We start from the raw sequence: 27,983 nt of genomic DNA, 5'->3' as shown, positions 1-27,983 counted from the left end.
CGAAGTTTTACTTTGCATTGTATTGTTTGAATGTGTAGCGGCCTTCGGTTCAGCACGTTTTGACTTTGTGTACCTATCATGTATGTTGACATTTCTGGTTGTGTTATATCAGTTTTTTCGTACAAGTTCACAATACTTAATCGTTTATTTGTCAAAACGGCTTTACGTGTGACGATGTTTTAATGGGAACAAAATGCTTTCTTTTTCAGGACTACGTTTGGTGCAAAACTGGAACATCTTTTATGTTCCAGGGCTGAGATAATCAGCCGGATGCACAGACCCCCACCAGCTGAAGGGAATGATTTGGAACGCCTTCTGAACTTACCTCCGAACACAAACCCATCAGTACAAGCGCCACCACCCAATGTACCAGTTTGGCCGGATGAACAGGCAGCAGCATTTTGTGCAGTTGCTCCTCCTATTGAGACATTCATGGATGTTCCTGATGAAATTCGCCGGGACCAATTTTATGCTGTAAGCTCAGTCTTAGTTCCGATTCAACCTTGGCTCAGTGGTTCCTATTATCTTACCTGTGCCGTGTGTGATTAGTGATTTCGTCATGTTTAGCGATCTTGTTAGGTGGTACTTGAAGTCCCTCATCTATCAGTACAGACAAAATTATGCGTTTTTTATCGGGTGGTAGCGTGTAGGTGATGTTATTCTGTACCCTTGAGTATACGCATAATTCTCCCCATAGACCATTGCTATACAGCGATGTTCTAAAATAATACTGAGATGACCTTAGTTATACATTTATGGTCCAGAGGCATTTGAATCGCCTGACTACTTATTAATTCACCTTAACTAGGACCGCTAATGCAAGTGTGCTATTAGGTCGAGTCGGTAATGGTTATAAAATAAGTGGTTTCGGGGACCTTTTTCTGCGGGACTGTAATTTACGGGCAAAATATAAGCATTAAATCTTATACTTCAGCACAAAATCCATCCTTTTTCACAGTTTAATAGCATTTTCAGTTTGGGGTGGGTAGTAGTCTGGATGGCCCGTGTAAGTCTTGGCAATGGTGGTCTCAGTTGATTGAAATTTCTTTTGAAAGCGTCGATGGACTGAGTTCCAATCACATGTTAAGGTAATGATTCTCATTCGTTGACGATTCGGTGTAAAAGCCGATAATCAGCCAAAAAGTAGTTATGGGCTTGTAGACTTTTTAATTGTTCTCGTAAATCCTGTTTTGAAAGACCGGAAATGAATGCCATGCAAAATCCATCATTATTTAATTAAAGAACTGTTATAAGGTCGCCTCTGGTTCTTTTATGTGATAAGGGAAATTAATTTGGCTTATCCTGTCTATCATCATACTGAAGCTTTTAGGCAGGGGCTGGCAGTTAGTTTGGAATACTGGAGTTTAGGATGAACGTATACTGTATACGAAATCAAAGCATCGACATGGCTGAAGGCACTACGTATTGACCATAGTGTTCTAAAACCTTTGGTGGTTATCTCACGGCATTGTGCAGTAGTTTTTAAGTCTTGGCTATCGATGGATCCTAGGTCATTGTGCTTGACCAACAAGTAGCCCGGTGTTACTCACCCTGTATGTATCTGTACCTTGATGGCCAGTATGTATCATCATGAACTTGAAAGCATTTATCAGCAGCTGCCAAATTTTAGACCATTCAAATAATTTCTTTAGGTCATTTTGGAGCTCTAAACTATCATCTTTTTATCGCTCTCTAAATCTTGATATCGTGAGTATATATCAAAACCGATGATGATAGGAGACGAGGAGGGTCATTTACATGCAAGAGGAATAACACTGACCCCAAACCCGTGCCCTGAAACACCCCACTAAGCGCAATTTCCAAGCTATACAACCCGTACTTTTTGTTGACTCTCAACTAGGAAGCCCTTAATCCACACTAATAAATTGCCTCCAATCTCGATATTACTTAACTTATGTAAAAGCCGGTTATGAGGAACTGTCAAAAGCCTTGCTGAAGTCAATGTCGGCTACATCTATAGGTAACTTATCTTTAAGAGCACACCAACTTTCACGGGCTACTATTATGTTTATGAGACATGAATAACCTCTAGAACCATGGTACTTTTTAGAAAAAACCCAATATTCGTCTACATATTTAACTTCCGTATAAAGTTTTCTAAAATTTTGAAAACCATACTAGTTAGGCTTACTAGTCGATGGTTCTCAGGTTTATCTCTCATACGCGTTCTGAATCTAGGGCATATTATAACATTCTTCCAGTTCTTTGGTAGTCGACCCTGGACTGGAAATGGCTTAGAACACACGCTTAGAGCATTCGCAAGGAAATTTAGTAATTCTTTAGTAATTTAGGATGTGTTTCGTAAGGTCCCATAGATTTGTTTATATCATACTTCTTCAGCAGACTGAATACATCAGGTTCTTTAATGGTTACATTGTCCAGTGTGTGTAGTGTTTGCATAAACTGAAGGGAAAAGCATCTATACGTTATGCATATTGCTAAAGTAATCTAAGGTTAACTGACCTTTACCATAATCGTCCTCCACTTATGATGCGGTACTACTGTCTGGCCATAATGCTGTAATATTCCGTCTTCTAGTTTTTGGTTTATGTACAAGTACAAGCGTTTATGGTATTCTATAGATTCCTTAAAAAGCTTTTCTCCATACAATCTAGATTTGATGTATTATTACTATTATTTGAACACATAGATATTGGTACAAGGAGGCACCAAATACACATGCGCCACACAAATCTCATTTGATATGTGTGAGGTCTGTGATACTGATCGGGTGCCGAAACCGGAGCATGTGGTTTTCTTGGGGGGGGCACACCCGGAGCCTTCGGCCTAAAGGTCTGATCCACAAGGCAGTGGAGCATCGTGAGATGCAGTCCCATAGTAGCCAGTGGCCAATAATTGGTTCATATGTCATTTTTTCCCTCAGGATACTGGTGTCCATGTGCACCATTAGTTTGGAATTGTGGTTTTCCAACTCCCCTAGGTGGACTCTTCATGTCCACCAACCCGGTTAAAGCACAGGACATTCGCTTTTCGTCCTCTGAATTTTGTAAACAACAGTAATGTCACGAGAAGGCAATGAGCAGGACTTCCCTGGCAGAGGCTATATACTCGTGGCCATGTGAGAGCATTTCGAGAGGGAGAGCGGACTCTCCCCACTCTCGGCCGTACCAGGGCATTTGGGGGCCGACTTGCTGACAGTCGAGGCACAAATATTTTTAGCTTCCTGATATTGACATTTTGTCTCGTCAGTATCCGGCAACCAAAATCTCTCCCATATTCTTTTCTTTTTACGAAAAAGGGTGCGAACCTCTTTATTAAACCACGGTGGGGGAGTTCCTTGGACTCCTCGGTGTAGTTCAAGAGATGCCCAGTGCAGTAATTTTAATATACAAATTTCTGGATACATCTCAAGACATTTCAATGGGGTGTCCCGATTCTATTGTCCAATCCACAGAGGATGCTAAGTGTATAATATCTTGTATATTTGCTTTCCAGATATTTGGGCTGACACATCGTTATTGACAACGATATGCAAATCAAGAACTAGAGCTGCATGATCACTCTTACCTAAGAGTGGTATATAATAAAGGCTTATTATGTCATCCCCTAACGGGTCAATATGCCATCTAGTAAGGATAATTTGGGGTCTGTGTTGTACCTAGTTGCTTCTCTCACATGTTGCACCAGGGAACATGCGATAACCACATCAACTAGTTTCTGTTCGAAAGGATTTTCTGACAACCCAATTCAGTCTATTTGCACCATAAGTGCATTAAAACCGACCACTTAATGACCAAGTGTTAAATCCGTTTAACAAAAACTCATCTCACAATTTGAACTATCATAAACCAAACCAATCAACAGCTCCTGTCCTTTGTATTTCGAGCGGCAACTAACTTATTAGCATGTTCCACTTTCATGGGATATGTTACCGGTTTCGGTAAAGGGGATAGTATTTCTGATGAATTGAACTACTCCTCCTGTTCACCTGTTCACCTGCTTAAAATAAGTATTAGTTGGGATTCAAGTACAGTAATCACTAAAGCCCGTTCTTGATTTGTATACTAACTCCCAATTAGCCATCTCAACAATACGCTGTGAACTCTGTCTTAAGTGTTTGACATAATGGTTTGAGTTATTTGTGCTTCCACTACAGAATAAAGCTCCTATTCATGTCTCTGAATGCTACAAATCAGTATAATTGTAAGATTATTCTCTTACAGTATACGTATAGGGTCAAGAATACTTCGGCATTCTTTTTGATAATTTAACCTCGCTGTTCTGACGTGCTGCGATTCGGGTCAATATACTTTTGTGCCAGTTTCTCGCGTTGTTGATGTCTGATTCGACAGATGTACTGTCCTATGGCGTACCAAATAGTTTTATACTATTCGTAAGTGATGGATTAGTGACTAAAACAACCGAACTCTAACTAGTGACTCAAGTTTGAACGCCGCTTCAACTACGTTGGTTTAGGCAGTCAGGTATCGTTATTAACCCTCGCATAAATAGCGTTGCTCTAAATCGAGCACTTAAACAGAAATTCAATGAGTAAAAACAATGTATACTTCATAAACATTATATGTATTTTTCGTTTTTGTTTTGACTTCCATTTAAATGTTTTTTCTTACACTAGACGTGTCGACGTGATGATGTATTAGTGGGTGTTATCAGTGTTATACAGGATTCCGGTCTTGTAGTCTCTGTCCTGGCATATGATCAAGGACCTCGGCGGGATTTTGAAGGTCTAAAGATCACGGTAATTGTTTTTACTAGTCTTTATATGTTCTTTATCAGGGCTTTTGTCCGTTGAGACAACTTCCGCGATATAATGCTCACGGAAACGCTTTGGATGCTTTTCAAATAGGTGACAAAGTTCGTGGTGAGTTGCCTACTTGTTCTTGTGTTACTGATTATTTCTTAGGTTACGTGCGCTTCTTCACTACGTTATGTGCATAGTTTTGTGTACTAAACATGGTGTGTGTGTGTGTGTGTTCTAAGAGCTATTGACAATTTCCAGCTGCTTAGGAATAATTAGGGCATAAAACCATTACCTGGCAATTGAAAGTTTACTTTGCAAACCGTTGAAGCTTTAAAGTGGATATCGTCGGTTAAGTGAAATCCCTATAGTTCGTACCAGTTGTTTTTATTGAAATTCATAATACACAGTTCTATGCCAAAATCATCCACCTGAGCTACAAATCTTCACCATCTCACAATTCCTAACCATTCACTAATTAGCCAAAAATGCAGCTCTATACTGTCGATCTGATGTCAACTTAAAATCTAGTTGAGTGAGTACTAAAGCCCGAATATTTCATGACTTTTCACTCTCGTTTCCACTCACTATTTACTTAGTAAATGACAAACTAGCAGATTGATCATTTCCCCACAAACCACGTTGAGTAAGAAATGATGTTCAACTTCGATTCATACATTACTGATAAACCAAATTTATTATTTTACATTTCCATTATAGCATTTATTCTTGACATTCATGGAGGTGGACGTCTAATATTAAGCATGAATGCGAAGATGCTTAATCGTGATACTTATGGGGATCTGAAACTTGTAGGTTAAAGTTGAAATACACATCAATATTCAACCCTTTCATTCTCCACTATCTCTACATGAACTCTTTCTTATTTTTCTAGGGTATCATAACTGATGATGATATGCCTCTATATTACAAGTAAGTACACGTAGTCAGAATTTAATCACAAATTTATCACGTATGTTTTAAAGGCACTATTGTGACGCAATTGTGATTCTTTGATACAAGTAGTCGATTTTTAATTGAGTTGATAGTATTGTTTCTCACGGTCTGGTACACAAATTAGTCTGAGGCTACTAAACTATGCATGTCAGACGTAACATATACTGTAGTGCTGATATATCAGTTTAAGTTGTCACACTTTACAGCATAACAAGAGTAAATTAAAAGTCAGAAAAGCTCAAAGAATTCAACTACAATGTGGGGAACTGAAAAGACGGTATGAACGAATGGATCTGGCTTCCGGAAGTTGTTAATTAGTACGAATTTAGTAGAACTAATACACTAACATTTTTTTGACAGTAGACTTATAATCTATTATTAAGTTTAATATTAGTCGCTTTTGTACCGATTGTTTTTTGGTTTTTAAGTTGATGTATGTAATTAAATGAGATTATTATCGGAAACGTTCATTTTGATTGCTAGTGACATTTTATGGAGTACATTACAATCCGACGTTTTAATGTTGAATTAATTACAGTTTGACTCATTCTAGTTCAAATGTATTAAGTTACATTGTTTTTTTTTATTTTCAAGAATCTTTCAGTAATCAATTTTACTGAATTTGCCCTAACATTTCCCTTATATTGATTTTGTGAACTAGGAAACTTCAGAATTTGGATGGCAAATCGTATGAAGCCTACCTTGAATCAACACCACAATTTCGCAACCCAGATGGCCTTCAAGTTCTGTGCGCACGCATGGGGATACCACGTTCATCAGCATGTAGTCTTCTCTTTTGTATTAATAAGTAAGATTAATTAGTACTAATAATCTAGAGTCTACATGAAACGCTTATCATTAATATTTTTGCTCATTTGTTTACATCTGTTTTATGCATTGATTACTTATTGATTCAGAAAAGTCTCAAATCTTGTGTTTGTACTTGCCATTTATAACTATACTTTTTCCCCGTTTGTAGAATCCGATTACCAAAATCAGAGATGGCTTGTGAGCTTAGACGTACCCAGTTGCTGAATTTTTCAATGAAACAGTAAGCGTTTATATGTTAAGTGTGGTTGTAATTTAATAATCTATAGTTAAAACAAATAACTGTCTTGACAGTTCAGAAAACTTTTATATTAGACTTAGTAGTATAGCAGAGAACTAAAACTCCGTTTCAGCATCCCTATGCAATTGACCTTTCTAATTTATCTTCACTTTATTATTAGTGTCGCCCAAGGTGTAAAATATTTCAAGGAAAGCCGAAATACTGAAGCTTTACAGTGTTACAATTTTGCAATTGAAGTTGAACCAACTAATCCTGACGCCTATGTTGCCCGTGGTGCTCTGTAAGTCACAACTTTCGTGTTGTTGAATTGCATACCTAGTTTACATTTTCAACTTTGGTCTGATAAAAAATGTACCTGAATTTGACTTTCTTTTGAAAGATTTGTGTTCTATTTTATATTACTTACGCCTGTTACCCCTCGAAAAGGAGAATAGGCCTCCCACCAGCATTCTACATCCATCTCTGTCTTGGCCAATCCTTTCCAGTTGCTATTCATTCTTTTCATGTCTGTTTCCCATTCCTGGTGCAGTTTGTCCTTTGGTCTTCTTTTCCGTTTCTCCTCACGGTTCCGAATTAGCGCTTGCCTCATGATGCAGTTTGATGATTTTCGAAATGTATGTCCTATCCACCCCCAGTGTCCTTTCCTAATTTCTTCAATCGGAAGCTGGTTTGTTTTCTCCCATAGCAGACTGTTGCTGATCGTATCCGGTCAGCAACGGGCATTGCGTATTCTGTGCAAACAACTATTTATAAATACTTGTACCAGTTTGATTATGGTTGTGGTTGTTCTCCACGTTTCAGCTCCGTACAGTACTGTATTGAAGATTTTGACTTTAATATTGGTTGACAGTTGTTTTGAGTTCCATATGTTCTTCAACTGTAGGGATGCTGTCCTTTTCCAATCTTTGCCTTTACGTCTACATTAGATTCTCCTTGTTCATCGATGATACTACCAACCAGATACGTGATAGTTTCCACCTGTTCTTGAGTTTCTCCACCAAGTGGGATTGGGTTGGTTAGCGTTCTCCGTGTTATATATGAGGGTGTTGCTTTGTCCCTTGTGTTTGTTTAGACCTACTGCTGCAGAGGCTTTTGCCACACTGGTTGTGTTAACCTGCATTTGCTCCTATGTATAAGAAAGAAAGACTAGGTGATCTGAGAAGTCGAAATCATCTAGTTGCATGCAATCTGTCTGTTGTATTCCGTGCCTCCCCTCAGATGTGTAGGTCTTCATAATCCAACCAAACATCAGAAGAAAGAGAACGGAAGAGAGTAAGCAATCTTGTCTGACTGCAGTCCTCACTTGAATATGTCTGTCAGCTGTCCTCCATGTACCGATTTGCAGTGTAGTCCGTCGTGTGAATTTGGTATGATGTTGATGATCTTCTCAGTTACTCACTACATAGTGTTGATGAGGGTTGTACCAGGTCCTCCTATCCACACTATCAAACGCTTTCTCATAGTCGAGGAAGTTGATGTATAGTGACAAGTTACATTCAATTCATTGTTGAACGATTATCTGTAGTGTGGTGATTTGATCTGTGCACGACCGATCCTCACGGAATCCAGTCTGTTGATCTCGAAGTTCAGCGTCTACTAAATCTTTCATCTGGTTCAGCAACAGTGTTGAGAACATTTCCTGGTACTTATAGTAGTTTTATGTCTCTCAAATCTTTTTTTGGTATCTCGGTGAGATATCCTTCTCCCCAGTTTGTCTGTTGGACTTGTTCTTCCTCCCAAATCTTCCAGAATGGAACGTGGATCATTTTTACAGTTACTTCTATATTTGACTTCAGTGCTTCATCTAGTATATTGTCAGGTCCATCTGCTTTCCTACTCTTGATCTATCTCATGGGCATGCTGATTTCTTCGATCGTTGATTAAGTGACATATAGGAAGGTCTCTGTGTGCTACTGTGATTGATCTAATACTCTGTGGTATGATTCAATGAGACCCATATCGCTTTTTGTGTGTTTGTGATAATTACAAGAGGTAAAGAGTCGTATATTAGTATTTGTTGATCGTTGTCCGATTTGGTATCCCCTTCATTGTTATTTATCCGTGCCATTTTATTTGAGGCTCGCAAATATTAAATCTCTCTCATTTAAGTTAATGCTGTAGTACTTTGACGTGCAATCCTAATTTACTGTAAAATTTTGTTTGATAAAGTTTTATTCAACCATGTATCTTCACAATATTGGTCTTATTCAATTCTCTTTAAAGCAGTTTAGTTTCTGGAGCACTTATCCAACATTTTAAATAAAGGAATTCAGCCAATATGTAACACCTATGAACTGAATAAGGCAACTGGTTCTATTTCTGCTTTCCCTACTTCAGTTTATGCATCTGTGTAGTATTGTTGACCCTCAGAATGTGATTAGAAGCCAAGCATACGATTTTGTGCCTGGTAAATGGGTTAGTAGATAAGTGAATTTACCCTGTTAACTTCAGACTGTTAGAATGAGTAGCATCAGTGTTTCTTGTTGATATCCGGACTACATTTTCTTATTTTTTACTCACTTCATATTCGTGGTAAAATTATACTTTAATAATCTGTTCTTTTTAATGTCACATTTTATCATACGTTAATAAAGCTATGCCTCAATCGGTACGTACACAAAGGCAGTGGAGGATTTGGAGAAAAGTCTTGAAATCCAACCAAATCATGTTAATGCTAAAAATTATCTGGTTCAGACGCTAGTTGCGTATGCTGGCGAGTAAGTTTATATTGTTAATAATAACAGATATAAGCATCAGGATATCTAATATAAATATACATCGCTCCTGGTTATCTCATCTTTCTAAGATGCAGTTCGATTTCGCCTCAAAACATAGTTCAAATTATTTACAATATCATTGTGGCCTATTTTAGAATTAGTTCTTCACGGTCAACCCCAATGTAGCATAACAAACCTAACCATCACGTTCATGTAGCAGCTATCTGTCTAGTACATGAGAGAAAACTAATGACAAGCAAGTCTTGAGTTTCAGTATCCCTTCATACATACCCGTTCATTTTGCCTTTTCGAACTATACCATCAATATTTATTCTTTCTCATTACTATTGTTGTCATATTGTTTGGGCTCCTTTGTTATTCATCTTTTAAAATTTATCTCTTGCTAATGTGGTGTGAAAACCTGGGTTAGTTTACGTTTGCTAGACTCTGTTGGTTATGATCAAGTGAGTATGGTTGAGAAAGTGTAGGACGGCAGTAAAAACGCAAAGAGTCTGATTCGGTGTCTTTATAGCGGTTTCCTATTTTTTATCATCAGTTCATAACTCATAAACGGGGAATGACATTCTCTTTGAAAGAAGATACCAAATCGCACCAATCTGTATTAAGAATGATTGTAATATTGACGTCGATAGTAACAGTTAAATTAACGTCTCCCGAAACATTTCGAGTTGATCTAGCCTTCATCAGTCGCATCTAACCAATCCCATTGTTAAAAACATTGTCTTACGTGTGTGTAAACTATTTTCTCTGTTAACTGCAAATCGTAAGTGGCCTTTAAATTTTTTTGATCCAGCCGTCTTTTTGGCTATTTACTTTTAATAACCAATTTAATTGACTACTATGCATCACACTGTGATTTGACCTACACTTCTATCAATGCTTCAAGACATTGGGTTTAATGACCAAAAGCAAACCACAGGCTCTAAACATATTTTGAACAAATGTCAATCACCGAATTTTACTATTTTCGTGTATTAAGCATGTCAAAAAGAAAACGCGTTGACTACAGATAATTTGAGTGAGTAATGTGAAAACTTCCTCGGTCCAGATCTTATAAAATATGCTTTTATTTTATAATTATTTGGTCAAACCTTTTACTTTGTGTGTAAAATATTTTGTTCTTTACAGAATTGGGCGTAAGGAAATAAGCAAGGCAGAACAATTAATAAATCGGGCACTTAAGTTGGATCCTGACAATAATGAAGCTCGAGATGCACTGAAAGAACTTCAAACTAACGGATCTTTCTCTACTAACAAGGATGCTGGTTTGGTATGTTGACAATAATATAAATAACAGGCTTTCATGTATTCTTATCGAATATTTTATTTTATCAATAAATTGTGGTTCCTTTTTGTTTATAGCGATCCTGGTCACGAACGCCTTCTCCACGCGGTTCAAGTCGAAACGTGGGTAACAAACGTGACCACACTCCTCTTTCTCCAACTGCAGTTCGTCCGAGTGCGGGTTACGCCACTCATATGGAACGTAGTAGAGCTGCTCTAGAACAGCTTGTTGAAGAAGATCGTAGTCGACGTGCTGCTAAAGAGGCTAATCGTCAAAACCACGCACCTGACCAAAGCCCTCCAGGATTTTTGTCTCCCAGTAAGTAAAGCATTCTTATACTATTTCTGTACCAACCATATCACGGTCTACTGTGACAAATTTGCATATTGTTCTCGAAATTTCATTGTCTTTAACTTTTAATTTTAGATCCCTCTCACGAACGACGAAGAGGAGATTACTATCGCGATGATGTAAGCATTATTTATCCGGACTTTATCTTTAAATCTTGACATGCGGTTGAAAAACTCATATCTTTAACCAATGGCTAAAGTCATTCTTAGTAATCGTGATGTTTTCAGGAAATTCACACAATGCACACTAATTAAGTGAACTCATCTTTCTTACTTATTGGTAGCACGGTTACTGCCTGCCAAAGCCCGTAAAATATAAGTGTTTTCATTGCTAATACTAAATACTCTTTGCTTGTCTGTCGGTTTTCTCGTTCCACAAACAGTGCATACATCTGCGCTGTTAAGACCGATTCTGAGCTATGCTACCCAAAAATTACTCAGCATATAGTTCAACCTAACTTCACGTTAACCATAGTTAATAGATACAAACAAGTTTCCAACTCACTAGTCTTAGAATAAAAAATTGGCCAATTTGATGGTATTAAACGGTTATTGGAACTTGTCACTGTGTAAGTTTTTTAGATAGATCACAGCAAGACAATATTTTGTTTGCTAAACAGCATTTGTTAACATCACAAAAAGTGATTATAACATTAGGATACTAGAGTTTTACAGTTCTAATTACTCTTATTCATGTGTTTTCGGATATCAGCTATATCATTTAAAGACGAATGATGTTTTCTAAGTTATGTATGTTTATGGAATAAGTGTATTTACATAATTCACTGTAATAATGCCAAGTGTTTTGACACAAAAAAGTACAAAATAACTATATTTTTTTATTATAATCACTGGTCTGTTTGATATACATGTTCTCATTTTCTATGTTTATATGCATTCTAGCCCCATACAGTGACATAATCCCACATATGAATATTATTGACAATAATCAAGAACGAGTTTTCGTTTTTTGTAGAGTCTAGAATTGTTCTATGAAGCGCAGAAAACGAAACAGAGCGAAGTTGCTCTGAGAAATACTGATTATGTGGAAATGATAGTACTATGTGTAAAAATCAGTGGTAAAAAGAGTGTGTGAGGATGGTGAAAGTATGCTGCTGATTCTCCATATATCTGTGAGTGTGCCTGTAAATGCTGGTGCATAATAAATTACAGAAATGAGTTCAGAGGGGAGACTGTATCGATATTTCACCATCGGTGGGGACCAAGGAATTAACAGTCTTGTTTTAAAATCTCCATCACTACTATCACTACTCTAAATTCTTATTATTATTTTCGGATCAAGAATTTCAAGTCAGCTGGTTGTTTTTCTACCGGAAAAACAGGTGCTTTTTCATATTAGCTTTCTTTTTTAGCCACCAGATTTATTTTCTGAAGAGAATAATGATCATCGTCATTATCTGTTATCTGAATAAAAGGAAGGAAATATCAAAAATGAAGAGTACTCATGGAGATCCACTCATTATTATTGCTAATTATCATTTTGAGTGTTTCGTGTGTAGTACTGATTTATTCTTCTTTTAGATTTAATAGATGCTTCATTGTAGATGAATAAAAGTTTTTAAAAATGAGTCAGTAGAAATGTATAGAAAAACGTAAATATTATCATGTGTTATTGTCTATCGCCTGATAATTGGAAATGCAATGAAGCCTCTAGGACTAATTATTTATATAAATATCAGTATGTATACATATTCCCAAGAAGAATGGTTCTTTTCCAGCAATCTCTATGCTGATATGCAAGTTTATCCGTTCGTTTTTATTAAAAACAAATAAACAGCGGGATTTATTGTTGTATCCTACATGGGGAATCATATTCTATGTATTATTGTCCAGATAAAATCTGCTGGTGGTGGTAATGCTGCTATGGACAAAACGAATATGGATCGTGGTGACCTGTCTAAAATTGTAATTACTCGCAACCGAGTAAGTATTCTATATATATATATGTATATATATATATATAATATAAACTGTATCTTTGCCCGTTGTTATTTCCGTACTTAGAGTAATGATCTAACAATGTAATCCACCTAACGTTACCTCTCCTTTGTGTTATGTGGTAGTACACATCTTGATATGTATGACTGATCACTTCTGAAGTTAAAGACAGTTGTTAGTCAAAAGCCTCTTGTATACTTGAAAGGACTTGAGTTTGGTTACGTTGCCACATCTCACATCATTGTAACAGAATGGAGCTAACAAATTAAGATCTGAATTAGTAAATATAGTAATGTAAAATGTAGTGATAAGTTGAACAAACCACTTAATATTTTCTGCGATGGATTACAATTATCACGTGAAATTCAACCAAAAAATGTTCATCTTCTGACATATCTTAATTCAAATAGCCAGTAACTTCATAAACTGATCTGGCTCAATTTAGATTTTGATCTAAAAAATATGTCGCGCTTCAGTGTACTCAAAATCTAAAAAGTAGTGTTTTAGAAATCGGATAAAATTACGCATATTTTATTGCTATATTATATGTTATGAGCGTTAGTATTTTCCAAAGAAGTATTTTTATGATCAGAGATGAGTTTTGTGGATATTATAGTAATTTTATAGTTGAATTCATGAGTCAATTGAAGCTAGACTGATAGTCCCTGGATTTGAATCTCACGAGGCGGGATCGTGGATGCATACTGCTGAGGACTCCCATCCTCTAGGACAAAACGACCGTCCAGTGCTTCCGAGTATTTTTATATTTGTAAAACTCCAAGATTTTATTACCCCATAACCTAGCTATAAACTAAGTGGTCTTAGTGATAAGCTAGTCACGTTTTAATAATATCCTGTTATATCAGATAGCATCTAAAACTGGGAACATTCTACAGAACATTAATTGTAATGCGCACAATTTTGTTTGTATTTTAGTCCGGACGTATTATACGCTGCAAAGATGATGACGAGATGGGTGATGAGTCAAACAGGTAATTTTCTCGAGTTTTCATTTAGTTGTATTTATTTGCTATTTGTCCATCTATTAAGAAAAGGGATAGTTATTTTAAGAGTTCAGATAGTATTCAGTGTATGTATTTTTCTAAAAATTATTTTTCTATGTGATCATTGTTTGTAGATAAGTATTCTGATATGGTGCATATTTGTTTCTGTAATTGTATGTACCCTTTTTGCTGGCTGATGTTATTTTTCATCAGATAAGCAATGCTGACGTTAAACATAAATTATTTGACAAAGGTGGTCAATCGGTTAATAAGATGAATGTTCGTTGACTGAGGTAATCAGGACGATGCTTGCTAGTGCAGAACTAGGTAAAAATTAAACTAGGGGTGCCAAAACCGAAATATGACGCCATTTTGGTAGATGCAGACTACGTAGTTGGGGTCTACATGATAACTGCGATTAGTGGTTACAGATCTCGGTTGATTTAACTCAGAATCGTAGGTGCATTCACTCTTTACCGTATTTTCAATCTTGAACTCCAGTATTCATTCATGTAAGCCTTTCCACAATGTCTTTTCAAGCATTATTCCCTAAGTTTAGTCTATTTTTTATGATTGGTATTACATTATCTCATCGTCCTTGGGTCAACACACATCTATGTTGGTGATGTAGGTCTGTATTCTACTAAATGTGACAGTTTAGAATAAAACACATCTGTACCATGTTTTACGTTGATTAAAAAGGACTAGCCAGTAAATACCGTATCTGAAATCGAAATCAAATGTATACGTAGGTTTTTGTCAGAATATTGTGTAAAGTACAGTAGGATGGTGATTTCCCTAGAGAAGTAAGTGGAAGAAAATCTGAATCAGTTTGAATTATTCTAAGGGTTTCCAATATCACAATTGATTGATCACTGGGTGGTGATCAATGTCATTCTTGTCTAGTCCTTTTTAGTGCAGATCGAATGCTATATCCAATATCCTCGTACTAATGCGACTGAGAATTATACTGTTTGTAATTAATGATTTTAGTTTCAATAGAATAAGAATGTATTATATTCATAAATTATCTAATAATCTAGTAGCAAGTATATAACCAGATATCAGTCATAGACAACTTATTACACATGTATTGAAGTTTCCTTTTGTTATGAACGGGGAATTAAGAAGCCCAGACAATTACGAAAGCTATTTTCTTGGGACGTTATTGCATTTCATTCAAACCCTGTAAAACACTTATATTTATTTTTGTCCCTATCTTATTCTACATAACACGAGCTTTCGTTCTATGTATCATTCACTAGCATACCCTTTTTTGTTCCAAAAATATTGTAATTTAAACATTATATTTTGCACTATATTTTCTACCCTAATTCCCTGTTTCGGGCATAACTGTATTTTTCCAAATTATCGTACGTCGTAGTCAAGATATGCACTTATTTATTCATGTACATTTTTGTAGTAATCCGAATTCAGAGAATCCAGAGTTTAGTGTTCCAACTGTCTTGTCTTCTTTCACTTGTGTGCTTGTCAACCAATCAGGATTTACAATAGTTCTCTCTGCCCCGATCGAACTCACGCGTATTAGATTCAAGGTTAAGCCACTCAGTCTAACGCGTCAAGGTCATAGTTTAGTCTAGGCAGATCAAGGTGAAGTCATAACAAGTATCACGGGGTAAAAGCGATTCAAGGTCATAACAACTGGCGACGAAGAATTTTTTTTCTTTCCTATTGATTGATCCAGTACAAAATGCCTGTTTCATTGGATGACCTTAAAACTATTCTTCAAATGCAGCAAGCACAAAATGATGCAAATCAAATGAAGCTTTTGGATGCATTGGCACAAATGTTCTCATTACAGTCGTCTTCAACTTGTAAATCAGATAAGCATGAAAGCATCATAACTTCTATTTCTGAGTTCCAGTATGATCCTGAAGCTAATGTCATTTTCAGTTCGTGGTTTCACCGTTGTGAAGATATTTTCCGCGTTGAATGCTCGCATCTTGATGACGCAGCAAAAGTCCGCTTACTCTTAAGAAGACTGGGAACACAGGAATATAATAAATATGTAAATTTTATCTTGCCGCAAAATCCACGAGATGTATCATTCAAAGATACAGTCCAGATTTTATCTGATATTTTCGATGAACAGTCCTCATTATTTAATACTCGCTATAAATGCTTCCAAATAACAAAATCTCCAGAGGACGATTATCTCACGTATGCCGGGAAGGTAAATCGACAGTGCGAACGCTTCAAAATAAACGAAATCACAGCGGACCAATTTAAATGCTTGATTTTCATATGTGGTCTAAAGAATGAAGAAGATGCAGATGTCCGTACCAGAATGTTGGCACGCATTGAACAAGAACCAAATATGACATTACAAATGGTCACAACCGAATGTCAGCGGTTACTTAATCTCAAGCATGACACTGCGATGGTGCAACAGAGAGTTAAACCTTCCGGTTCTGGTTCAATTAATGCGCTCCGATCCATAAAGTCATCGAAACAAAACTGTACAAGCAGGAAACAACCTGCCAACCCCCCATCATCATGCTGGTTCTGCGGAGCATGGCATTTTGCAAAATTCTGTCCGTTTAAGAGTCATAAATGCCGCAAATGTCATCGCATTGGCCACAAAGAAGGTCATTGTTCGTTAAATAAACGCAAGACTAAACATCGTAGTGAAAATTCAAAGCAACGATCAAACAGTCAAATTAAAACCACGTTTGCAACCTTTAAAGTTGGATTTAAAAGTAGGCGGAAATTTGTAAATTTATTAGTAAATGAAAAACTTATACGACTTCAGTTGGACACTACTTCTGATGTCACGTTGATTTCAAAGAACACATGGCACAAGTTAGGATGCCCATCCATCCGACCGACGGAACATGTCGCTCGAAATGCGTCAGGAGACATAGTAAAGTTGACAGGAGAGGTTCTATGCAATGTTCAATTTATGGGAAGTAAATTTACAGATGTTTGTTATCTAACAAATCGACACGATTTAGATCTATTGGGATTAGATTGGATTGCACATGTTGATACTTTGAATAAATTATTAGATGAGGTATGTTCTCAAAATGTTTCCTATGAGTCTATCCAAATCCCTAATGATATTTCTAAATCAAATGCCTCCGACGAATCATCCTCTCTGGATATTAACGAATTAAATGCTTCTGATGAAACACGTTCTTATGATCTTTCTGAATCAAACAATTCAAATGTTATGTGCTCTCACCATGTCAAATCAAATACCGCCGATTCATTACCTTCTCATAAAATTTCCAAATCGAATACTTCAGACAAAGTATGCGCTAGTGAAACTTCGGAATCTCATGTACTTCTTTCTAATGTTATGTCTACATCAAAGTCTTCTGCTTCTTCTCAATTATCGCGCTTAATAAGCAATCATAAGCTTGAAAACGAAGATACTGTTATCGCTTCTATATCAGTGGAAGAAGATGTAAGCAGAATGTTGTTTAATTCAACACAAATTCTTCCAGTGACAGCTGCTCGAATCTCTGAACACACTCGCCGCGATCCTATCTTAAGACGATTATCTACATTTATCCAGCGTGGTTGGCCCCCACGTATAACATCTCATGAACTGAAACAGTATTATCAACGACACCAATCTTTATCCATCGTAAATGACTGTATTATGGTTGCTGATCGCGTAGTGGTTCCGTATAACTTACGCTCACTCGTCCTGAAACAACTGCATACAGCCCATCCAGGTACTGGAAGAATGAAAGCTATTGCTCGAAGTTATGTATATTGGCCCAATATCGATGAACACATCGAAGATTTCGTGCGTGCGTGCAGAAAATGTGCTGAGGTTTCTAAGTGTCCACGAAAAGCTGAACTACATTCCTGGCCATCTCCAGAAGAACCTTGGTCGCGTATACATGTTGATTTTGCTGGCCCATTCCAGGGTACGTACTTCCTCGTTTGTGTTGACGCTTATTCAAAATGGCCGGAGATTTTTCCTATAAATCAAATCACTTCGCAACAGACTATCATGAAGCTACGGCAGTTATTCTCCCGTTTTGGAGTTCCAGATGTTCTCGTGACAGATAACGGCACTCAGTTTATTTCTTCCATCTTCTCAGATTTCTGCAAGAGGTTTGGAGTCAAACATGTCCGTTCACCTCCGTACCATCCTCAATCGAATGGTCAGGCCGAACGGTTTGTAGATATCTTCAAAAGAGCGCTACTGAAGGCAAAAGGGGAGGGAAAGATAGAGGAGATTCTTGATGACTTTCTCTTGGTCTATAGAACAACTCCAAACCCATCAACACCAAATCAAATGTCCCCAGCAGAAATTATGTTTGGTAGAAAAGTAAGAACTGCTCTCGATGCCATAAAACCACAGCAAATAGACATCGGAAAAAGAAACAGAAAGATGGAAAACCAATTTGATCGCCATCATGGGGCAAAACGCAGAATTTTCCAAAGAAATCAAAAAGTATGCGTCCGCGATTTCCGATATTCACCTCCACAATGGACCAGTGGACGCATACTTAAGAGACAAGGGAACGTAATGTATGTGGTGGAAGTTGAAGGACAGAAGTGGACACGCCATGTCAACCACATACTGGAAAATGCTGGCACTTCACAGAAAACCGAGAAATTAGACTCAATGTGGAGAATCATTCTGGACAGTTTTGACATAAAATGCTCAGCGACTCAGAAGACTGCGCAACATGAACAAGGTCCTATTAGGAAAGCATCACGGAAACGCAGAAGACCAGATATTCTACAGGTAGACTCGAAGAGGAGAACATACGTTTCCGAAGGAAGATATCAATGATGATATCTCAGCACTTACCTGTATATAATAACTAACCATTTTTTTAATTTTTTTTTAAGGGGGAAGGTGTTATGAATGGGGAATTAAGAAGCCCAGACAATTACGAAAGCTATTTTCTTGGGACGTTATTGCATTTCATTCAAACCCTGTAAAACACTTATATTTATTTTTGTCCCTATCTTATTCTACATAACACGAGCTTTCGTTCTATGTATCATTCACTAGCATACCCTTTTTTGTTCCAAAAATATTGTAATTTAAACATTATATTTTGCACTATATTTTCTACCCTAATTCCCTGTTTCGGGCATAACTGTATTTTTCCAAATTATCGTACGTCGTAGTCAAGATATGCACTTATTTATTCATGTACATTTTTGTAGTAATCCGAATTCAGAGAATCCAGAGTTTAGTGTTCCAACTGTCTTGTCTTCTTTCACTTGTGTGCTTGTCAACCAATCAGGATTTACAATAGTTCTCTCTGCCCCGATCGAACTCACGCGTATTAGATTCAAGGTTAAGCCACTCAGTCTAACGCGTCAAGGTCATAGTTTAGTCTAGGCAGATCAAGGTGAAGTCATAACAAGTATCACGGGGTAAAAGCGATTCAAGGTCATAACACCTTTCAAAGCCAATTAGAATAGAGAATAAATGAAGAGAAAATCAGATTTCAATGAATAAGTTTAATGTGTTTCTATTCATAAATTGTTTTCTTTATAACAGTTTATATACTTATTTTCTTTGTTGTGTAGGTCAGAAGGCTTATGGAAACGTTCCTATGATGATAATCGAAATGGTAAGAGACTACATTTTTTTCCAAAGATTTCTTTATGCTAGTGGATTTTTAAATCACCATGATAGTATTTGAGTTTACTTTTCATGATTAAAGATGTGATGTGATGTAATGTTCTAGGAATACAGTGGTCTTGAGTGCTGTTAGAGGTATGAGGGCTGTTACCACTTCCTGGTTGCCCACACCGTGGAAGGGTTCTTCTGGAGGTACTTGAAAAGGAAATTGGATTAGAGGTGGTCTTAGTGACCTGAAAGCGTGACCGCAGTTCCCAAGGGATAACTGCTTGAGGTCGGTCACACACGACCTTTTTATGGGTAATTTTTGCGTTAGTTCCGTACTTGTTGAGGTCTTACCGCCGGGAACGGGTGTCCGTGGGATAAGGCGAGGTGTGTATTTTTAGGGTCCACCTTTTCTGACCACACCCCTCCTTGCAGGAAGGCAGCATCGTTGTCATGCTAGTTGTCTGAAGGAAACACATTACTGCTGTCACACCTCTGTACATTCAGCAGTACGACTTCGCTTTCGGACCATGGGTTTGTTGCTTTTAGTCTTACCGCTGTTCAACCGACCTGTCTGATATGGTAGGACCTTGAGGAACGGTTGTTCCAGCCAGTATAGCTCAGTTGCTTCGTCACGACAGGCAAGCTTGACCACCACGTCAAGGTAGCAACAACGGTCTGCTGAATTAACTACTTTTATGAATCCTGTGTTCATCTTGTTGTGTTAATGTGATATGGCAACTTGGACCGATGTATATATGTGCGTGGTCCTATGTTGTAGCTGACTGACTGACTGAATGTTCTTGGATAATTTATTAAATTAATCCTTTAATACTATTGGTAAATTATTTTAACGAAAAACAAATATAACTATTTTATCTTAATCATAATTGTTTAATTTATTCATTATTAAAGTAGAATTGAGATATGTTACTATAGAAAACATGTTGTTAATCTAATTACTACTATATAAAGAAAAAAATAGTAATAACCTTGAAGTATAGTAACAATCACTTGATGATATATAAAATATTCGGATCATATCAAAACTCATGTACTGGTATATCATTGTTCTTATAGTCTTGATTTTCATCATTTCTTCATCTGATATCAGTTTCTAATCCATTTTTTTTATTGATTCAAAACTATATTTACCGTTCAATGAGTTAGTTTCCTTTTTTCAGCCTTATTCTTCTATACCATTCAGTTTTATCAATTGGTTATTATCATTAGCTCTTATAATGAATAATGTGATCTGAAACTGAGTAAAATTATTTATTTGAACATATAAATATTGGTACAAGAGGGGCATCAAATATATATGCACCACACAAAACAATGAGAATAAGTAGGAAAAAAAGGTAAGGAGCGTAAAAGAAAAAAAGAAAAGAGAAACAATAACGAAGAGGTTGGTGTAAGGTAGTGTAGTAATAATATTGGTAATAATGGGGGAAGCGGAAATGTACAAGCAGAAGAAATCTTTTAGTTAAGGGAAGATAAAACCATTTTTTTATGAAGAAAGTAAAAGAAGGTTACAGCAGAATCGCCATTGGCTTCTATTCTGAGCCATATCTGATAACGTCTCTAGCCACTGTGTAACACCATCTCTCGGACCTCAACCAGGGAGTCGTGAAGGTCTAACACGAGGCAGCCCTTTGCAGCTTTCTTTCATGCCACGACACCATGTCATACACTGATCACCTCTCCGCTTTTTTTCAACCAGTCCCAGAGTCGGCAAATAATGCACGACGTGGAATTCTCTAAGCTGAGTAAAATGTATCGCCTTATTATTCAATATAAGTTTCTTGGTATTTACCTCAAGTTAAAATAACTTTAAACACTACAAATCTATCTATAATAAACTATTAGTTATTTTTTGAATTGTTCATTTTTTTTTTATATATATATACAAAGTGAACTTTTTATTGTTATATCAACTTAGTGATTTAATCATAACTTCATTAACACTACAGAATAGTCTGTTGATGGAGTTATCTCCTAGTCATTATATAAGTAGGGGTAATTCTTTAGATATTTACACTTATAAAAAATTAGAAGCTAGATTGTTTCTCTGATTATCTTTAGTCATTTGTAGTGGAGTATTGTTGTATTTTTTTCCCATTCCCTATAATTTCGTCAGTATTGAAGATGAAATATTTTAATAGTCCGATTAGCATATCTTTATAAAATTATACCGCTGTTACATCATAAGTCGCTTCAAATTTGCTGTGAAATGTTACTGTGTTACTTTTTTTTGGTACTAATAGTAATAATCACTAGAATTGGATTTTATAGTTCATCTGGTTTGTACAATTACAACACATTCCAAAAAACATAAGCTTTCCACAATTGTTATGCATTGTTATCTAATATACAGGTGTGAATATAAAATAACCAAGTCATGATGTGTATTTGATCTATACCAGTTTCTTTTCAAATATTTACCGAGTATTTCGTGATTCATTTTTAACTCATTATAGGTCCGGATAATTCGAAAAGAAGTCGAGCAGATGGGGAATCAGAATATCGAAGCACAAGACGAGTAAGTTAGTAGTGTCTGTGTTCCTTAGTGCTAAAGTTTGCCTAGATTTGATACTGTAAAAAGTGCAAATACCTTTATAAATGGTATAAGCATTGGACGACATTTTCACACTTATTCTGTACGCAATCTCTAATATTTCTGCGTTGTTGATGCGGCTATTTATTTTAATTAATATAGAATTCGTAAAACTTTCATCTTACTGGATCATTCAATAGCTATCGATTGATTTGGCTGTATTGATTGTTATTCTCTAAAAACGTTTTGCACTCTTTCTTATTTTCGTCTAAATCTAATGGAAACATGGTTATGAATTTAAAAGAATTCAGTGTAATAGTAGTCGATGTACTTGTCTCACTTCTCCAGTCAGTCAGTCATTAACAACGTAGAACTTCGTACGTACGTACATCAGTTCGACTTGCCACACCACATTAGCACAGAGATGCAGTGGTCGATTCAAATCCCGTAGTGGTAGAGGTAGTAAGAGTATAAGCAGTAATCAGGAAAATTAGTGTTTGGAGATGTTATTTAAAGAGTATAATACAGTGAAATAAATTTGGGAAGAGAAATAAAAGAGACAAGGAGGAATAAGGAGATCAAAATTTGGGAGAACACAAAGAGTGTATGCACCTGCGCCATTGCAAACGATTTTGAGCCATGTCATTCAGGGTCTCTAACCATCGGTTGCTATCATCTCGCAGTCCCCAACCAGGTAGTCTACACCTACCAACATGACTCACTCTGTGCACTTGACAGTGACTTCATGGACTTGAACCATGTTTTGGTCTGGCCGCCCCTAACTTTCTTCCAACCTATTCCTATACCACTGAAAATCGCACATCGAGGCAGTCAGTCGTTGGGCATACGTAACACATGTCCCAACCATCTCAACTGATAAAGTTTCACCACTTCGTTAATCGATTCGCCATCCTTACCTAGTACCCGTTTCCTAACAATTGCGTTACTTACTCGATAGTCTCAGAATATACGAGCAATATTTCGAAGACACCTATGATCAAATACTAGTAACCTACGAATATCCTCTACTCTTACCGGCCATGTTTCACTGCCATAAAGTAGGATGGAACGAACTGCTGCACAGTAAACACGTCCTTTGGTTGATAGACGGATATCTCGCCTACGCCATAAATGACGCAAGTTGGTAAAAGCTAGTCGAGCCTTCTGTATCCGTACTGAGATTTCGTCACACACCAGACCACAAGGGCTGATGAGACTTCCAAGATAAGTGAAGCGATCGACATGCTCAATTACTTCACTCCCTATCATTAGTTCGGGTGTCAATGCCACCCAATCCTGAAGCAACATTTTACATTTCGAGGGGGAGAATCGCGTCCCGAACATGCTTGCATTGTTGCTTAGAGTGGTCAGAAGACTCTGCATTTTGTCAGCGTCTTCACCAAATAAAACTATGTCATCAGCATATTCTAAGTCAACAAGTGAACCTCCCGGTAGAAGTTCAACCCCTGGAAATCTAGACGAGGAAAGTGTTATCTCTAAAAGTACGTCGATGACAAAGTTGAACAAGAATGGAGAGAGTGAGCAGCCCTGACGAACACCACTTGAGGTAATCAATTCTGATGACAGTTCGCCATAAGCTCTCACTCGACCAGTTCAGTTGTGTTCGAGTAGAGAGCCTTTACAAGGCTAATGTACTTCTTTGGTACTCCTTTCAGTGACAAACACTGCCATAGAACCTCACGATCAACAGAGTCGAATGCCGCCTTAAGGTCGAGAAATACTACCATTGTGGGGCGTCTGAATGTGTGTCTGTGTTCTAGAACCTGACGTAGTGTGAATATCTGATCTATGCAACCACGTCCAGGTCGAAAACCGGTCTGGTTTTCTGTAATCTGCTCTTCACGAGCTTTGATTAGGTATCGAAGTATTATTGAAGCTAATATTTTAGATACTATATTTGTCAAACTGATTCCTCTGTGATTGTCACAAGAGGACTTTTGTCCTTTCTTATAGACTGGCACAATCAGTGATTGAGACCAGTCATATGGGATTACGTCCAGTTCCCAAATTCTACTTAAGACCTCGGTTAATCTCACTGCTAATACTGGACCACCATCCTTAAAAATCTCAGGAGTAAACCTGTCATAGCCTACTGCTCTCTCTCACTTCTCCAATATCGTAAGAACGTCAGTTGATAGTAACCGCCTCTCTCTGAGTCAAATATTATGCTTCCAAAATGTCTTGATCCCCAATTTTCCCTGCCATTGTCTAGACTTTGTGATCACAGGGTCGTGTAAACGTGTTGTTGTTTCTTTTTGCATATACTCCACTGTTAAAACTTAATAACGTATATTTGTTCGAATAATGTGTGGTGGTTCGGTATTTGATGATGCACTTCACAAATACTGGTCTATGATATCTGCTAATAACTATTTACTTTTTCAATCTTGGCTGATTTAATAATCCATTACTCACATGTTGAACATTATTACTCATAACCAAAAGTAATTACTTACCAAATAAACTGTACGTCATATGCACATGTGTTGTACTCTTAATTGTATTTGTCAGGTATTTACACCTCCACGAAATGCACGTGAAGGAGAACATGGTTCTCTTACTGTATATGAGAATGAAAATGATCTTCCTATGACTTCTAAAAGTCTTCAAGAGCGTGTTCAAGCTCGTTTACGTGCTATAGAACGACGCCACCAACTGGAAGAAGGAAACAATCCTGGAACTACTGAAGTTACTAACGGCGCACCTACTGGTCAGGATAAAAATCGTGAAGGTTCTCTTGCAGTCGGAGATGATGCCCCACCATCTGAATCTCCTAAAGGTGATCGAGGACACTTTCGTGGGAATGGTCCATCAAGTGCTGATCGTCGATCAGGTGGCTCATTTCAGCGTCCTGAATATCATGGTAGCCGCGGCAGTGGATACTATGGAAGAAATCGTCCTCGTGGAGGTCCCCGATGGCGTAATCAATGGGATGATTATCGTTTGCGCCGAAATAACTGGCATAATCATCGGTAAAATTAAATATTTTGTCATTTTGCTTCATGCATATTTGTAGGTTTTGTTGTTTTTTTTTGCATATGCATATACAAACGACTATACCTCGTCAATCAAATGTTTGGGATCCCCATATTACAGTATTTTTTGCCTACGTAAAATGATGGTGCAGATGATTTTTCTTTCCATCGGAATATACTTTTATTTTATCCTATTATTTTATTTGAACACATAGACATTGGTACAATCGGGGTACCAACTACATATATGCCACACAATAGCAATAAGGTTATGAAGAATGTAAAGTGCGTATAGTATAAGAACAACGAACAGAAATTAGTGTATGAGAGTGAAATAGTAATAATAATGGGAGAAACAGTTCAGTCAACAAAAGTACACCCAGAAGAATCTTTTCAACTAAAGAAATTACGTTCGTTCTTATAAAGTAAAAGCAATGTACAACAGGGTCGCCCTGGCTTCCATTATAAGCCATGTGTGATAATGTCTCTATTCACTATGTTGCGCCATCTCTAGAACCCCGACTAGGGAGTTGTGAAGAACGAACAGATGCTAGTCTTGTACAGTTTTCTTTCATATTACGACACCATGTCATACGTTGACCACCTCCCCACTTTTCCCAACTTGGTTCAGCGTCGGCAGATAATGCACAACATGGAATTCTCTAGGACGACATTCGCAAAACATGTCCAAGCCACCACTTAAGGTGAGTGCAGGATCAGTGTCCTGCCAGTCTTGTAAAAGTACTTTGACTTCGAATGTGCAAAGCACATCATACCTACGGACATTGATTACCAACTGATTAAATGTGGATTACATGGCTTGGTTATTATCGCACAGTAAGACAATATTAACCGCATACTCACGGTCGAGAGGTCTTTCTCCTAGCAACAGATTCACACCATTACTTACATCCGTCAGAGCTGTTTCCAGAATGTCATCGGTAGCAAAGTTGAAAAGGGATGGTGTCTAACCTCACTGCTTGAATCGAACAATAGGAAGAGGTGGTTGTATGTCTTCACTCTGCATGAGGTGCTTGTATGTAGGGCCCTTCAGATGTTAATGAACTTCTCAGGCACACCCTTCGTCAATAGACAATCCCACAGAACAATCCTGTTCAATGAATCGAAGGTAGCTCTGATGTCAAGACACACTACGATTGTTGGATTGTAATAAGTATTGCGGTGTTGTAACATTTACCAGAGGGTGAAGATGTGATCATTAGATCATCGACTAGAACGAAAACTAACCTGCTAGTGATTGGCATCCGGTCATCACAGATTGTTTCGCTCACATCAGAATTTTTATTGTCTGTGACTCAGATGAGTTGAAAGAGTTTTCGGCAGTAACCAAATGCAGTTGCTGCTTCCAACTCTGCGTCCATTCAATTCATTTGATTTTTCCATACCAAGTTAGCATAGTGTTTTATTTTGTTTATATCTATATTACACCCATTTTTCAAGTGAGTTTTATCTCCAAGTTTATAAAAATTATCACTGAATAATTAGTTGTTTACTTTGTGCTTATCTTGTGAACTACTGTTTTGCTTTTACTTTGGTAACATTTTTAAGTTAATTTTGTATAATTTACTGCATACAGTTATGATGACCGTAGACGTGATGGTCCGTCGGCTAGATCGGGCAGTGCCAGTAACTTTGAACGTCGCAGAAAACGTTATGGAACATCTGGATCTGCTGAGCGCTCACCTCGGTCTTCTCGTTCACGTTCGAGGTCACGATCACACGTTTCTAAAAGTCGATCACGTTCATATTCTCGGAGCCCTCGATCATCACCTCGATCGCCATCACATTCACCAATTCGACCTGGTGCTCGTGGAAGGTAAATTCGATTTTTCATTTTTAAACAATCTTTTTCAACAATTATTTTCATTAAGTCTGTATCAAATTTAAACTTTGTTCGATTTCCAAAATTAATGGAGTTGCGTTGATATTTTCCTTTTCTCCCTTTTAGAGTAATATCTCGTGCTCGCATAAAAACTCCCCCTCTTGCCCCACTAGTTACAAGTTTCAGGCGTAGTGAATCAGATGAAAACCTAGCTGAATTAGACCAATTTGTTGCACAGTTGAAAGCTAAAAGACAGTTACAACAGCAATATCAACAACAACAGTATATGGCTCAGTTCCAAGAGATGCAAGGTCCAATAGTCAACACTGCGGTTGTTTCTCAAACTCAGCAAGATTATCAGCAAATGGAATTAGAATCTGGACAAAATAGTCCATCTAAAGGTGATGGTGCTCCTGCAAATAATGAATGCCTTTATTCAGATAAAGATGATACACAAAATGATTACAACTATAGTCGTCATCAACAAGATTCTCCAGAACCTCCTCAAGCACAATCTCCACCTCCACTTGATGATTCTATGAGGGAAGATAATGTTGTTGAGAACGCGGCTTAATGTGTTTTTGAACATGTGTAGAATTTTTCATGAATCACTGTATTTTTTTTGCATCTATTATTCCATTCTGAATTTTAAGCTGTTTATTTGAGAAGTTCTGTGGATAAAAAAATTTATCATGTTCATTGTTTGTTCATCTCTAATGATTTTATGAAATGAACAAATTTCAATCAATATAAATAGAGCTAAGTTAGTCTCTATTATATATCGTATTCTCTTCAATTACTATATTACTAAATACCCATATATACACTTGATAAAGCAAATTGTTCGTATATAATTCTTAAATCACTATCTTCAATACGTTTCTCATTATGAACTATTCTGTAGAGTTTGAC

The 27,983-nt window shown here is 37.1% G+C and overlaps 1 protein-coding gene across 3 annotated transcripts; it reads left to right on the top strand.

Annotated features, from left to right (window-relative positions):
- Positions 1-27,983, top strand: TTC14_1 (Tetratricopeptide repeat protein 14; the record flags this gene model as incomplete). Of its 3 annotated transcripts, XM_051212664.1 has the most annotated exons (22): positions 1-80; positions 210-474; positions 4,619-4,741; positions 4,780-4,864; positions 5,462-5,553; positions 5,637-5,674; positions 6,360-6,506; positions 6,678-6,749; positions 6,928-7,047; positions 9,362-9,484; positions 10,634-10,775; positions 10,868-11,108; positions 11,217-11,260; positions 12,117-12,273; positions 12,314-12,897; positions 12,939-13,084; positions 14,036-14,091; positions 19,636-19,679; positions 22,156-22,217; positions 24,765-25,225; positions 26,826-27,065; positions 27,198-27,983. In XM_051212664.1, coding segments are annotated over exons 1-14 (1,614 nt in total). In that variant the 5' UTR covers positions 1-78. The 3 variants fall into 3 exon arrangements, with proteins under 3 accessions (XP_051072851.1, XP_051072850.1, XP_051072852.1); XM_051212663.1 differs by lacking the exons at positions 12,117-12,273; positions 12,314-12,897 and having other exon boundaries at positions 12,995-13,084; XM_051212665.1 differs by lacking the exons at positions 12,117-12,273; positions 12,314-12,897; positions 22,156-22,217; ... (1 more) ...; positions 26,826-27,065; positions 27,198-27,983 and having other exon boundaries at positions 12,995-13,084; positions 19,636-19,720.

The sequence above is a fragment of the Schistosoma haematobium genome, chromosome ZW (assembly GCF_000699445.3).
Source record: "Schistosoma haematobium chromosome ZW, whole genome shotgun sequence".
NCBI lineage: Eukaryota > Metazoa > Platyhelminthes > Trematoda > Strigeidida > Schistosomatidae > Schistosoma > Schistosoma haematobium.
The sequence above is the reverse complement of the archived record's forward strand: the minus strand, read 5'-3'. Positions and strand labels throughout refer to the sequence as shown.